The sequence below is a fragment of the Aspergillus udagawae genome (assembly GCF_001078395.1).
Source record: "Aspergillus udagawae IFM 46973 DNA, scaffold_3, whole genome shotgun sequence".
NCBI classification, from domain to species: Eukaryota; Fungi; Ascomycota; class Eurotiomycetes; order Eurotiales; family Aspergillaceae; genus Aspergillus; species Aspergillus udagawae.
The window spans coordinates 2,008,764-2,023,994 of NW_025091266.1; the positions used below are offsets into that span (position 1 = coordinate 2,008,764).

The following is a 15,231-nucleotide window of genomic DNA, read 5'->3' on the forward strand; positions in this document are numbered from 1 at the left end:
CGCTGGACTGACTTCGCTCACCTGAGTCGATTTGCTCTAGAGTCAAAGAGTCAAATGGGTTCCGCAATTTCTGGCACCCGCCATCGAGTCACTCTGACTTTCAGTCGCCTAGAAGAGTGCGAAAATTTAATTTGGATGAGCAATCTGATGCGATTCTGCCGAGAACGCAGTAGAGTCTAATCGACTCTGGAACTCTTAAGCATTTCTGGAGGTGATCACTCCGTAAAGCTAACTATTTCGGGAATCATGGCTTAACTCCCTTCCAGAAAGCGGGCTAAGCTAATCTATATTAGGTCGAAACTTTACGCCCATAACGTAATTCCTTGCATCCACTGCTCAGCGACTGGAATACACGCATTATGACCTCCATCGACAGGACTTCAACAACCTGCTCGGTGTTTTGGGGTTTGAAGCAGTTGCGACTGGCATCGGATCCCCTAGCTCTGGCGCCGTCATTTTCGAATCATTCCGTGGAGTTTGAGAGAAGTCAAATTCCTACCAAGTTAGGGGCCATTGAAAATACGGGAGGAGCCCCATTTCATTCTTTGGTCGGCTCACCTTTAGCCTCAGTTCCTGGCGGGGTCCTTGTCGAGGATGGGGGAAACGTCTCATAATCGACGCGGAGTAATAGCCTCAACACTGAGAGACGTCGGTGATAGTCGGCTCTAGAAACCAATTGCATCTGAAGGGTATCACGGTACGAAAAGCCGAGTGGGCCGACGGCAAATCTGAACTCATTGTCATTTAATAAACCACTGCCACAAATTCTTCCTCCACACATTTCCCCCCGCAGATACGGAGAAGTTTTGATGTACCGTGGTACGTGGACCTCAAGTGAGTGTCCGGCGGCGGGAAAGTATTGCCTGTCCAATCCGTACTCCACTCCGAGTATGTCCAAACAAGAAGGGGAAGGTCTCCACGATCCAATCAAACCCGTGGGAGCGCTTTAGAGTTTGTTCGGGGCACATTGTCGATCTCCACCGAAAGGTTGCAATCATCAACTGCCGAATGACCCTTGATATTTTTCTCGGCCCAGAGACCAGGCAGGTCGGGCTTCGGTCTCGTCTCGGCTTTACACAGTATATCCCCGTTGAAGCTGGTATGGTCCTAGAGAGAGCTGCTACTCCTCCATATTCCGCGGAAGTACAAATTGAAATAGGGTAGTTGTGAGATTATGGGGCGGCGTGGTGGCATGGTGGCTTGTAGTGTGAAATGTATCGGTGGGAATAAATAATAATCGAACCCGTGTCGTGGGCGAGACTTCTGGTGGGGGAAGTTATCCGCCCCGGCCAGGACGTCGACCCAGGGATACCGAGAGATCTCGTTATCCCCAAATGGGTGAGCTTGACGGGCAATTCGGTGAACCTAACCGTCCAGACGAAGTTTGTCCCTTTGTAGTGTAAAACGGCTAGAACCATGGAGGCGGCAAATCTTCTCCAGGCTTGATTGACAGACTCCCAGCCACGGAATCGTGGAGGGTCAGATATGGTGTGCTTTTGTCTCCCAGAGCGAATCAACTGCGGCCGTCTCCCGCGGAGAAGCCTTCTCCCTGCCCCTGATCATCTGCTGCGTGGTTATTGGAAAATGGCAGAGGAGACAGGGTGAGCACTAACAGACGCCATCGTAAGTTTGGAGCACAACAGTATGAATTCTCGCAGACAATCACCCCACCCCGCTTCGCCCAGTTTCTTCTCCATATGGGGTAAATCTCCCTAGGCCATCAGGCACTAGTCAGTGTGCTATAGGCCATCCTGCCTTGGGTTCAATTCTTTGTACCTAGAGCGCCTATATAAAGTCTCCTCTCTTCGGTTCATTCCGATGAATTGTCACCCTTCTATCTCTTCCTCTTCTCCGCTGCCCTTGCTCCATCCCAAGCGCATACGACACATTTAGGTCGGTTTCGGGGTTTACGTATTAAAGGCCACGACCCGTTCAGGCGTTCTTCACGCTGCCAACATGGACGCAATGTAGGTTCGGTACCTGCAGAATTTTCATGATTTAGGAGGAGCTAACTGGATGATCTTCAGAACCGAGAAGAAAGCCCGCGCGGAAGATGTTAATGTGCAAGAGGTGGTTGCAGCTGGGTAAGTTTCCGCATGCCGTTTTGTATCAACGCAACTCGAGCTCACAAGCAGCAGGATTGAAAACCCCCTGGCCGCCCTTTCCAAGGACGACCTCCTCCGCGATGTTGACCGGTATGCCCAGGAGTACAGCCTCGATGACATCCTTCCGCTTCTCCAGAAGGGCGCCTTGGTGGCCCAGAACCCAGGGGATTTCGAGAACATGGCCGAGCTAGATGAGACAGATCGCCAGTTCCTGCGTGAGGAAGTCACTCACCGCTGGAGACACCCTTGGGCACTCTACTACACCATTGTCCTAAACTCCATTGCCGCAGCCATCCAAGGGTGGGATCAAACGGGTACGGGATATTCTCTAACCAGTAGACTGCTATCGGTCCTGACTCGTTAACCTAGGTTCCAATGGTGCGAATCTCACCTTCGCCACCCAGTTTGGCCTCCCGCAAGACGGCTGTGCAACCGAAGCCGAATGTACCCGTAACCAGTGGATTGTTGGACTGATCAATGCCGTGCCATACATTTCAATCGCGTTTTTGTGAGTTCTTCAGCGCGTCTTCTATCTCAACACGTTACAATCCTAATAGTTTTGAACTCCAAAGCGCGGGATGGATTTCTGATCCACTGAACCATTGGTTGGGCCGCAAAAATACTATCCTTGTGGCGGCGGTTTTCAGTTTGCTTGCCCCAATTGGCTGTGGCCTGAGTCAGACTTGGGGCCAGCTCATTGCCTGCCGTGTGCTGCTTGGAATTGGTATGGGCTTGAAGGAAGTCACTGTTCCAGTCTACTCCGCAGAGAATGCGCCGACGTCCATTCGCGGTGGCTTGGTAATGTCGTGGCAGATTTGTATGGAAATTCCTCTGTGCTCTGTTGACTCGTCGGCTAACGGACTATAGGGACTGCGTTTGGTATCTTCCTTGGGACTTGTGCCAACCTTGCCGTGGTGAATACGGGCCGCATTGCATGGAGATTACAGCTCGGGTCCGCTTTCATCCCAGCTGTTCCTCTTCTCCTTGGTACCTGGTTTTGCCCTGAATCTCCACGCTGGTACCTAATGAAGAACCGACCCCGAGACGCGTATAAGTCCCTTCTCCGGCTCCGCAACAGCCCACTACAGGCAGCAAGAGACCTCTACTACATCCACGCGCAAATCAAGATGGAGCATGTGGTTGCGGTCGAATCAGGATACACTCATTCTGGCAATATGCTTGTCCGTTTCTACGAGCTCTTCACCATGCCCCGGCTTCGTCGTGCTGTCCAGGCTTCCGGTATTGCTATGATTGCCCAACAAATGTGTGGAAGTGAGTTCAAAATCCCTCCTGGCGCTTTTGCCCCGTAAACCTTCAACTATGCTTACAGACATGTGCTACAGTCAACATCATCGCGTTCTACTCCTCAACGGTGTTCCAGGAGGCCGGCGCCAACAATATCCAGGCCCTCCTTGCCTCCTGGGGCTTTGGCCTGGTCAACTTTCTCTTCGCCTGGCCTGCTGTCTGGACAATCGATAAGTTCGGTCGCCGCTGGCTCTTGCTTGCTACCTTTCCAAACATGTGTTGGACTCTACTAGCCGCCGGGTTCTGTTTCTGGATTCCCAAAGACAGTAATGCCCATCTGGGTTTGGTTGCATTATTCATCTATCTCTTCAACATATTTTACTCGCCTGGCGAGGGCCCTGTGCCCTTCACCTACTCGGCAGAAGTGTTCCCACTGTCCCATCGTGAAGTAGGCATGGCCTGGGCCGTGGCGACCAACAACTTCTGGGCTTCAGTCCTCTCTCTCACATTTCCTTATATGCTTCGGGCATTCACACCAACGGGGGCCTTTGGATTCTACGCTGGACTGAATGCCGTGGCATTTTTCTTAATCTTCTTCTTCCTTCCAGAGACCAAGCAGCGGTCTCTGGAGGAACTAGATTATGTCTTCGGCGTCTCCACCCGAGCCTTCGCCTGGCATAAGCTTACTGAAGTGACGCCTTGGTTTATTCGGCGATATGTATTCATGCGCAAGGATGCCGTTTGCCGCGAACTTTACCAGTTGGGCACTGTGCACGAAGTCCCGCCGCCTCGCCCTTTGGATTCGAAGACGGCTGCGCAGCACCAAGAGAATGTTTGAGTAGGGGGCTTGAGGAGATAGTGTCCATAGAGTCCAGGCGAAGCTCGCTCGAATTGGGTGCGTGCTCAATCTATATTCGCTATAAATTTTAAATACCAGTACTACAACGAGATAAAAGAAAGGCTAGAAATGTGACATTTTTTGGGGAACGTCTATTCCCACTTTCTTTAAACTTGGAGTTCTTGGAGCAGTACATAGAAGGGAAAACAACAAACATATGATTGTTCTCGCAATCCGGCATCCTGCATCCTGCCACAATGTCATGGACCTGACTTGTGAACTCCATCCTGGAGCTGAATCGTGCTTACAAGATTTATAGCATACGTTGGCTCAACCAGCTGTATTTCATGTATCATCACAGACTTCGAACGATCTCCATTCCTATATCAATACAAGCAGAATGCAGGTTTAAAGGGTAGGCACCCCCGTGAATACTAGAAACTAACAGAGTGAATACAAAATGCTGCAAGTACGCAAGGAATGAGACGATGTCATACGCTGGTCAATTACTAGCAGTTAAGACTGGTAAATCAGAAAAGAAGGTGTGTGGAAGAAGCGCGAGGACTGGGTAGTGAGAACGCTCGTTAACTAGGCCCCAAGTCACATATCTCAATCCACTCGGTAGCGATTCAACTTTTCACAAACCCCAAATTTGAGGCCTCCTTGGGGGGATTTGGCTTCCACAGGCGGGAAAGAAGGTGAACGTTTCAAAACCCTTGGAGGGAAAGCCCAAATTCCAAGTTGGAGTGAGCAGTGGTAGACCATGAGCGCTCCTTAGGAACATGGGAGTGAGGCAAGATCAAGCGAATAATTCCTGCTTCTGGGAAGCACCCGGTACAGGACTGAGCCAGTTAACACGTCGCGAGACAAAAATCTCCCCCTGGGGCTTGAAAGTGTTGAGGCAGGTGGGATCGTCCAAAATGCCCGCCTTGAGGAATCGGGTGCCAGGCATGGCCTGCCCTTCCCGAAAGAGAGTCGTGCCACAGTCACTGCAAAAGGTGTTGACAATGTCATTGCCGTGGTCGAGCGTTTTGGAAAAGGTTTTCAAAGGACCAGAGGCAGTCATTTGTTCCGAAGGTATGAACCAGTTCAAAGCATTGGTACTGCCAGAGACTTTTCGGCAATCGAGACAATGGCAAAGGCCCTATCCTCCAGTGTTAGAGAAGAAAAGCTACAGGTAGAAGAAAAAGAGGAAACAATGACATACCACTGCCACAGGCTCGCAATTGATCTCCACACGGGAGGCACCGCAATAACAATGGCCGACATACATCTTGGAATGGTGCCCTGCAATGTGAGAATAAACGAAAATGCCAGTAAAGGACATAGGGGAGGGAGTGCATCAGGTCTTTATACAAAGGGAATCACCGATCATTCCAGCAAAAGTTCGTGTTGTTGGAGCGGAACAATGGACTCTGTCCAGAATTCCGTTCTCCGTCAGTGGGGTCGGGATCAGATCTCCCGCGCTGCCTTTTCCTGGTTCTACATATCTAGCAACCAAGGGTTTTGCCAGTAGAGTGATTTGGACATGGCCATGACGTTGAGACCTTCCAGAAAAGCTTAAAGTGGCCAAGACGGACAATTGCGATTGTCCGAAAATTCCGCCCAACCCCGGACGGTCATTCCGCCGTTGTTCAAGTCAAGCTTGCAGTGACGGACGGACTTCTCGGTATTCCAAACTCATCACCACAAGCTTCCAATCCCGATCGAGGCAATATGTTGGAACACATCATCATGAATTCTAGACAATCCAACAGCAATCATGTAGCGCCGACTACGCTCACAAAGAAACGGCTCTCGTGCACTTTCTGTCGACGACGCAAGGTTAGCATCATCCCTCTTCGTATTTGTCGCTCATGGGTCTGATGATTGCAGATAAAATGCGATTTTCGCAGCCCAGCTTGCTCAAATTGTTTGAAGTATAATTCATCATGCGTCTGGCCAGAAGGTAGGAAACCCATGACACGCGCGAGGAAAAGGTAAGCGGTCCCTTCAAGGCCGGGAGTCCTCCTGCATGACACCTTGTTGAATATTACTCTCAGAAATGACGACCACCTGAGTCTACGCGTCGCCCATCTGGAGGATCGGCTACAGCATCTGAGCTCTCAAGTACCTTTGTCTGCCACCGCACTTGGAACCTCTCCGTCAAGTGGTCCAATCCTCGATACAGGTACATCTTCCGCGGCGTCAGAATTGCCCATTCCACCAACGACCTACGGAACGGATCGCTTCGAATGGGTGATTTATCCAGTCCGGCAGCAAGAGGATGTGAGTAAGAGTGAACGCGGCAAGTTAGGTTTGCTGCGTTGGCCACCGGGGGGTGAGATTTTCTCTTCTGGTAAAACCAGTTCTAATCGAGAATCCATTTTCTTCGCCCGTATTCTAATTGATATAGGTGCTTTTTCCATATTCTCGGCTGAGAACGTCGAGACATTGCGAAAATTTGTAGGAGACAGTGTCTTCAGAGCAATCGTGGAAGAAGTGGGTGCATTAGAGGCGAAGAGAGACACCACCTTTTACTCTGACGAAAGACATTCCCTGCCACCGCCCTCCATTGTATCTCGGTATATAGACGGTATTACCGACCCTCGGGACTCCTTAAGAACACATATAACTGATAGTTAGAAAACAGATTTTCTAATGGAACTCAATCGAGAGATACGCCTTTTCGACGAGCAAGATGTGAGGGAGGCTATGAAGCATCATTTCGAGTCCGGCGTCAATCATCAGCCAGGCTGGTCCATGGCTTGTAATATTATTCTAGCTCACTGCGTTCGGAATCAATCATGCTCCGGGAATATCGCCGAGTATAAGAGGTACTTCAATGGCGCTTTGGTACATGTTCCGAGGCTCATGATGGGCAAAGGGACCCCTTTGGAAGTAAGCTCACTTATGGCAATGGTAACCTTATATACCTCAAAGGTCCTCAATAATTTCACTCACAATGCACAGGTCCTCTTCTGTATGTTTATCGGGGAAAATCAGCCAGCTGCCAACTTGCTGGGTTTAGCTGTCCGTTGTATGCTTCGGCTCGAATACCACGTCCAGGCAAGGCAGCGTCAATGCACAAGCCTTGAATCCCTTTTTCAAAAGCGTTTGTTCTTAAAAGCGTATATCTTTGATCGTGATTTGTCAATGCGACTGCATTCGCCGCCCGTGATCTCAGACAGCTATATTGAATTACCCGAGGAGACCCCTGTGGACGGCTACAGTGTCTACTTCCTGCCGGGAGGCGTTCGAGTCAATTACTTTCGGGAACAAGTACAGCTGGCGAAGATCCAGGATCTGGTCCATTCTGAATTATATTCATCCCAGCCCATCGGCTTAACTCAGACGCAACTACGTACCAAGATTGGTAAACTAGACACGCTTCTGCACAGCTGGAGAGAGAGTCTTCCAGAATCGATCAGGCCACATAGACCTCTGTTTTGTGTTGATTATAACCAACTGATCTGCATCACAGCTTTGCATTACACATATTTCCAGCTCATTGTTGCCATCCACTCTTCATCCTTGGGATTTGCAGCAACAAATGGATGCCACAGAGACCTTTCACAGGACATCAGATATTGTGTTACTGCTGCCCGCGCCATGGTCACCCTATTGGATTACCACGACAATGGCCATCCCTTTGCCAAGTGAGATGACACCCTTCTTGCCCATTTTTACATTTCCAAAGTTAATGCATTCGTGCCTAGTTACCTACTTCATCATGTGACTTGGGGGATCGACCTCCTTTGCATTAACCTCCTCCAGAACCGGGACTTGGCTACGTCGGACTTTGAAATGGTGAAGCGAGTTAGAGATTTCTTCCAAAGGCGTCAAACTGATCCGTGCGATTTTCACGCCTATATTGCCCTCAAGGGGATGCTTAATGTAATTTTGAGAACACTACCGCATTTTCAGAATTTGGATCCTGGGATAATTCGTTATTCTCAGCTGGGCGGGGGAACAATTCCGACTAGCTCGAGTATGGCAATTGCTGATATATCCGCGAATGCAGTGCCCCTGCCTCAATAGTTTCATTCCTGTTACTCCCTCGCCAGCAATCTCACCTAGTATAGAATTAGGAGCACAATGACCACCATTAGGAATACAAGGTGTAAATCCTTTCAAATTACCATTATTAAATACCATAATTTTATTATCATCAGGTGTAACAATTTGCTATGTTTGCTGCTATTTTAGCATTGATTGGCTCGTGTCTTATCTTTGACCCATTATTTTTGCACTCTCGCGTAACTGACCTTACAATAATGTGATATTCAATTAGTAGAACAGCTCACTCTCCCCATCCTGAATCGGATAGTCCACCCGCTGTAGAGACAACCATCGCCCCCAAGCAAAAACAGCGTTGGAGTATAAGTATCGGAATTGGACCCAATCAAATTCCCGCGGTTTTAAAAATCGGATGATGCCGTCGAGTGTAGCGGAACTTTGACCTACTCGAGACTCGGACATCGGATGAGCACGGAGCAACGACCTCTGATTTAGTTGGTTGGTGGCATACGATCGGTGACTCCCGTCCAGTGTCATTGAATAATTTAGGAGCCTGGCATCTTACATTAGAACAACGCGGTGATTATATTTGAGTGACTTACTGAACCTTACAACCTCACTTTTACTGTGCATCCCCGCAAGCAGTCTTGAAAACACCGACAGTGTGCTGCCAGACATCGACCCCAACACCTTCCTGTTGATACGCTTCTACAGCACTATTCTGCCCACATGCCTCGCATTTCCAGTCAAACCGATACGAATTTCCAGGGTTCACCTTTGAGTGGCTTTTCTGTGTGCATTCTTTACTGCAGAGCATTCCAAGGGCCAGGTATAGATGCCTTTCGCCACTTTCCCTCACAGGAACTGTCAAAGGCGAAGCAAGGAAAAGAACAACACGGCTGAAAAGGCTTATGACCGGTCCTAACCCACGAGTGATGTTTGTCCGGACCACACCAGGCGAGGTGTGAATAAAATCCACCTCAGGGTTGGCGAGCGCAAGTTGCTCCAAGGCTAGCGTGGTCATTGTGATAGTGTGTGTGACGCAATTCTTGAGACTATAGTTGACCTTGAGCATCAGGTCATCTGTCAAGATGTTTCCTTCTTTACCGGCGCCCAGAACCGACACGACTCGTGCTGGCTGGCCGGCAGTTGATGCTCGAGATAAAAGCGGCAGTAGGTTCACGATGAACCGCATACGGGAGTAGTATTGGATACTGAACATGCGGTCCAGGCCTTCCGGTGTCTCTTTGAAGTAAGTTGTCAGCAAATGGTGGTATTCACTTGGATACATCGATTAGTCATACCAACTCGGCCATTCATGCTCAAGAAACCTGCGCTGAGAAAAAGGAGACTCACCACATTCTCCTTCGCGAGAATCTCACGACAGACTGAATCAACATTGGTAAGAAGGGTGAGGTCACTCTGCAGAAACGTAATTCTGGCCTCTGAGTTGATTGCTCCCAGCCCAGCCATTAAATTGGACGCCTTTTTCTGGCTTTGACCAATTATATACACTGTCGGCTGCCTCGTATTTCGTACAAATTCCCTGCAAGTGCTCTCGCCCACCCCGCTGGTTCCGCCGGCTAGCATTCATCAGTCTGTGAGAGAGGCATGGTAGCGGGAAAGAGACTTACCAAAGATGCCCACTAACCCTGGACCTAGTTCCTTTATCTTGGAATTTGCTTGGCGGATAGTTTGAATGGAAGGCATCTTGTTGGAAAGCGGTACTCTCAGATGCGATTGCCTTTGATCACAAAACAGAGACCAAGACCCGGTACAACCGGGGGAGATCATCCTCTTTAAATACCGCCGTTTTTACCGAATGTCACCACTGACCAGAAGTTGCTGTATTTTGGGAAGGAGGATTGCCGCTGCTGTTCACCAGTGGTACGGTGTTCTAGATGCTCCCTGCGGAGCCAAGACGGACAATTTCAAGGACGCCGTCCCCGGATCTAGTAAATGGAGGTAAACCTTAATTGAGGTTCTCCACCATCCGGAACATGTGGACTTCCGATTCAGCCCCTCCCGGGACAGGAAACAGACATGCCCGATCATTGCACAGTTCAGCTCCTGTTCCAAACCCTTGGCAGGAGTCGGCAGCACCGCATCCCCGTGCCGCGAGAATGTTGGTTTCGGGGTAACGCTCCACCACGGCGGCGGCGACGGAGGCAATCAAGGAGGCGGCACTCGGCAGCCACGACGACGGAGAACTTCATGATACGAGGTCGGGGCTGGTTCGGTGTAACCTATCTCTAGCAGGCCTGCTCTTCCATATCCACATGCTGCTACTGCTAAGGGATCCACAAATCATGCAAATACATATTTAGATACAACTCTGTTCGCTTCTTTCAGACCCTGTATTCCACTGACGATGCATAAAAATTGAGTGAACTTCTTTAAATCATACATATGACTTAAAATACTAAACCTACTTAACCATCTACTATCCTAGCAGATGCAGGTCGGCAGGGATTAGATGGCCTTTTCAATTCCTGTTCATACAGATCGAATGATTCCTGGCTGACGCTCCCTGCAAGATTGAGGCGACTCTCTTACAACTGGCACGCCGGAATTCCGCCATGATTCAGAGCAAAGATAGGTTGAGAGCCTGATGCTATAGTCCACAACTCAACCGATGGGTTGTTATCGAGCTTCTCCGTGGTGCATTCATCCATGTAGCCTAGGTACAGAAACTTCACGTAACAATTAGCTCATGTACAGGATATCCACGTAGTGGAGTAAAACTCACGTTAGGTTGCCCTGAATCCGTGAGCTGGATGGCGTTAGGGTCCTTCGGCAGGCTGACTACTAATTCGTTGAACTCAGCAAGGCTGACTCCCTGCTTGGTGATGATCCCGACTGGAGTCGTCGCTGCTGTGGCTGTGCAGGTCATCGTCGTTGATGTTGTGGTTGCTGTTGACAATGTAGATATACTTGCCGGGCTCGTAGTTGTAGTGGTCGTAGGTGATGTGCCAGTGTTGCCGCCTCTGTCAAAGAACTTTATGATCACTGCCAATGCGAACACTGGCAAGATATGCGTGAGCAATTGGACCACATAATCAAGGGCGGAAATATAAGGAGGGTACTTACAAAAGCCACCTGATGCCGCTAGACCCCCGATGGCTCCAATGGAAGTAAGCTATATAACGAGTCAATGATTATTCGGTGCAACGGGCTACGGATACCATACCACAACGTCTGCTTTCTTGGCATTGGCAACCGCTTCAATCGGTGGCTTAGGGTTGTTTGCTGCTTTTGCTTCTTCGAGCTCGACGACATTATGTTTTAAGAGATCCCTAACTTCGCTAACCTGTTGCAGCAGTTGCCCTGAGAGAAATGATTAGTGAGACTGATCTTCTTGCCAACAAAAAGAAGATTACCTGTGCCACTCCATTGTTCATAAATGTTATCCGGAACCTTCTATAAGTCAGTCTAACGGGCATTTGTCAATCAGGTATTCACGATGCTGGGATGTCTCTCACACTTGGATTATCCTGGTTGATGGTGTCGAGCTGCCTTCCTTTCGTGAGTGCCGCATCGGTTTTAGTCCTGACTGCCTCTAATAATGGGTCAGCACTTCCACGTAGGAGCAGGAGGCGTCGATAACATACGTAAATTTCCCTGTCCCTGTTGCAAGTTGCCATCGACCTTCCGAACCCTCATCTCGAATTCCTCTATCTGTGAGTTCAGTCTTTTGACATTGGAAACTGACGAAAGGTAATGCTCCAAATCATCCATAACGTTCTTGTAGTCGGCAATCGCGGCGCGCACTTCTTCCACGGTACTATTATACTGCCGCACTGCATCTGCTAGTTCCTGAAGAGTGGGACTACTCCAGGTCGAATCTTGATATACCTGAATACGACCAGCTTCACCGCAAGTCTCGCTAGGGCTCCCAGCACACACCATGCTGCAATCACTGTCCGGGAATTGAACACCGCCATGCAATGTATTTCCCACAAAGCATTGACTGGAGCTTGTCAATAAGAGTGCTGCCATTTGGAGGGGCAACTAACCTCCCGAACTCAACACCGGCATATCGCCAACTACCACTCTGGGCCAGCGCTATGCACTTCTCTACTGTCATACCATTTGGATTCGAATCCTCACTAGAGCCGGCGACGAGGTTCCGCGCATCCCAGGCGTCCACGAAACAGCCGATAAATGAGAAACTGTCAACCTGGGGCACGATAGTCGGGATCGGTGAGGAAGATGTAACAGAAGACGTCGCGGAGGAGGAAGCGGTGGTGGCAGTAGCAGTTGTAGAAGATGCCGACGTGGTGCTTGAGGTAGTGGACAAGCCTGTAGTCGTACGAGTGGAAGAGGCAGACATGCCAGATGTCGTAGATGCTGACGTGGTGCTTGAGGCAGTGGACAAGCCTGTAGTTGTACGAGTGGAAGAGGCAGACACGCCAGATGTCGTAGATGACAAGGTAGGAGATGCTGCAGTGATACAACTGTTTGTGCCACAAGTGCTCCCCTGCCTACACGCTGCGCATAGTGTGGGATACGATTCGGGGCATTTCACACCTGGGAATGTGCAACATTGCGTATCTGGAAGAACGCATTGACCATGACTATAATATTCTGTTAGCCGGACAAGTTCGATGGAATCGTTTTTACAGCCAAGTCCATGTACCAGCAATTAATTTCATCCGTCCCGGAGATTGCGCAGCCCCCTAACACGCCAGTCTTGGGGTTGAGGCGACAAAAAAGGGCTTTCTCCGGCTTCTGGACACAGACATTGACGCCTTCAAAGGACAGGCAGATGCCGTTGACCGACTTGCAATCAAGGCTGCAGGGCGTAGGGGTGTCACAGAGCCAGCCATCTGGGCAGTTTGGATCACTAGATACTGCACGGGTAATAAGTCGGTCTGTACGAGGAATTTTGAGGGTCGAAAAATCGGTGAAGTTCCCATCAATTGATATAGATAAACTAGGAAGGCCATAGGCGTTGACGGTATAGAAAGTAGAAAGGGCCACAAGCCCAACCGCTCGGATCGAGAATGCCATATTCGACGGCAGGATGAATCCTGTATTAGAAGAGGAGGGAAGGCACAAGGTTATATGTGTTAGGTATCGGCAAAGCCTGCCATTCCTGAACCTCAATCTGGAAGTAACAGCCGACATTGGACGAACCCTTCTTGAGTATTGAGAGCGTTTATCTCAGAATGTAACGCTCCCACCGGAAGGATTCACAGGTCCCAGTGCACTCCACGGTCAGCGTTCCGGGAATTGCCTTTCCAATTCAACCTATGGCTGCTTACCTCAATGTACACTTCTCGCCCCGACCCAGCCCATTGCAGAACTTATGCCGTCAGCTGGGGTACACTGCATGTGGCGTGTATGGGCTAGCGGAATAGCCCGCACCTGCGGCGTAAGGTGAGGTCGAATTTCGATCCGTCTGACACTGTATTGGAGTCCTCGGCTCATTAAGACGACTAGTGAACGCCGAAAAAAGATATATTACGGTCATCGGATGAGCGAGGACTTGAATGAGGCTAGTGCTAATCATTCTCTACAGCGGAATCAGGGCTAATTATTTGACACTTTAACACCATATCCGATCTACACTTGGCCTTCGACGGTCTGTGAGATAGCTACAATTTGATGCTAGCCGTTCAGATGCGTTTTTTCCTCCGTAACACTGCTTGATAAAGATCGAGATAGTGGTGGTTTCAGCGAGCTAACTACGTATCAGAGATAGAAGAACGGATCATTTGGAATTCCTCTTGCATTCAACAAGATCTCCCTCAACTTCCCTACTTTCCCTTATCCAAGCGAGAAGAGTAAATAGCATCACCAACAGTAGTAGTTTGCCCAGTTGCTCCAGACCTCACAGTCACATTTCTCATATAAACGATCACCTCGCAATCATCCGCCAGGCAACCATTGTCTCCGAGGTTTAGGTTGACCGTTCCGTTAGCTGTTAACGTGACGTCCTCTAACCACAGCACAACCAGCCCGTTTTGGTTTCGGTCCACTAGATTGATATTGATATTCCTCCCTGCAGTGACCGTGCTTCGTATCATAGTTAAGGAAGCACCTCGCCTGTTGGGGTCGTCTGTTGCACCGTGTTCAATGTCGATGCAGACATCACTGGCGCCGCCGTAGACGCCGTCAGTTAATGTGCATTGAGCGGTGCAATTGAAGTAGTTGTTGTTCTGTCGTTTTGAGAGGATATTGGAGTTGTAGACTGGCTCGATGACGTTTGGTATGAACACGCCGCCTTCATCGAGCGAGGCGTCGTTGGAACCAGCATGAGCTATGGCTGGGAGCACGGTGAGGAGGAGAGAGAAGAAAATTGTTCCAAGATGGAGGAGCATTTTGAATCGTACTGGGTCGATGGTGGGCAGAGATGATATTTAGCAGTAACCTCTCTGAGATGCGACTATGCGGACATTATAAGAAATTATACTTGAGCAATTACGCCCATGGACGCAGATATGCCGCTGACTCGATCCTGATTATTTTGACCAGGATCGTTAAGTCGTAGTCGAGGATGGTATGCTCGAAGGCTATCATTTAAGGCTTAGCCGCATCGAAATTAATTGGAGGGGACTACTCCGCTAGACCCCGAGACGCTAAACTAGTAAATGCAGTGATTGAATCCAACCAGGCGGGGTCGTGATTCGTCTCTAGTCCTAGTAACAGAGAGGTTACATGAGTCTGAAAGGATCGTGGCCGTCGACATCAGCTTGTCCAGCCACTTTCCCAGCTGAACTGAGACCAAGCGATTTACGCATGGCAGGAGATTATGGGCGGAACGTTACGACCTACCGGGTTTGTGCTTTGATTTGAAAGCCTGGGCTCTTTCGACTCGAGTACAGTGTCAACAACGGCACCAAGTGCCGGCGTACGATTAGGACGCTCGCCTTCTGACAAACGGATAACCAAACCAAACTGCAGCAGATCAAGTGTATCCGCTGCCAGTGAGAAGGAATGTCCCGACCAAGTCTAAGAAATGGAGCCACGCATGTTCTCGCCAGATAGACAGTGGATGTATTCTCCAAGCTGGGATATACAGAAAATGACTGAATAAGT

The 15,231-nt window shown here is 49.5% G+C and overlaps 5 protein-coding genes across 5 annotated transcripts; 1 reads left to right on the top strand and 4 right to left on the bottom strand.

Annotated features, from left to right (window-relative positions):
- Positions 1-1,956: 1,956 nt before the first annotated feature.
- Aud_004555 (putative MFS sugar transporter) lies at positions 1,957-4,188 on the top strand (the record flags this gene model as incomplete). The annotated part of the gene is made up of 7 exons (XM_043289495.1): positions 1,957-1,967; positions 2,028-2,084; positions 2,139-2,419; positions 2,475-2,613; positions 2,663-2,922; positions 2,973-3,377; positions 3,449-4,188. 7 exons carry the CDS (start codon positions 1,957-1,959, stop codon positions 4,186-4,188), a joined length of 1,893 nt encoding a protein of 630 aa, XP_043145430.1.
- A 799-nt stretch (positions 4,189-4,987) lies between these two features.
- Positions 4,988-5,461, bottom strand: Aud_004556 (GFA family protein; the record flags this gene model as incomplete). Its single annotated transcript, XM_043289496.1, has 2 exons — positions 4,988-5,332; positions 5,396-5,461. 2 exons carry the CDS (start codon positions 5,459-5,461, stop codon positions 4,988-4,990), a joined length of 411 nt encoding a protein of 136 aa, XP_043145431.1.
- A 3,348-nt stretch (positions 5,462-8,809) lies between these two features.
- Aud_004557 (uncharacterized protein) lies at positions 8,810-9,897 on the bottom strand (the record flags this gene model as incomplete). The annotated part of the gene is made up of 3 exons (XM_043289497.1): positions 8,810-9,432; positions 9,492-9,770; positions 9,822-9,897. 3 exons carry the CDS (start codon positions 9,895-9,897, stop codon positions 8,810-8,812), a joined length of 978 nt encoding a protein of 325 aa, XP_043145432.1.
- Positions 9,898-10,739: 842 nt separating this feature from the next.
- Positions 10,740-12,755, bottom strand: Aud_004558 (uncharacterized protein; the record flags this gene model as incomplete). Its single annotated transcript, XM_043289498.1, has 7 exons — positions 10,740-10,880; positions 10,937-11,211; positions 11,278-11,326; positions 11,378-11,514; positions 11,799-12,157; positions 12,204-12,630; positions 12,752-12,755. The coding sequence occupies 7 exons, from the start codon at positions 12,753-12,755 to the stop codon at positions 10,740-10,742; spliced, it is 1,392 nt and encodes a 463-aa protein (XP_043145433.1).
- Positions 12,756-13,949: 1,194 nt separating this feature from the next.
- On the bottom strand, positions 13,950-14,513 carry Aud_004559 (uncharacterized protein; the record flags this gene model as incomplete). Its single annotated transcript, XM_043289499.1, has 1 exon — positions 13,950-14,513. The coding sequence occupies one exon, from the start codon at positions 14,511-14,513 to the stop codon at positions 13,950-13,952; it is 564 nt and encodes a 187-aa protein (XP_043145434.1).
- Positions 14,514-15,231: the final 718 nt, after the last annotated feature.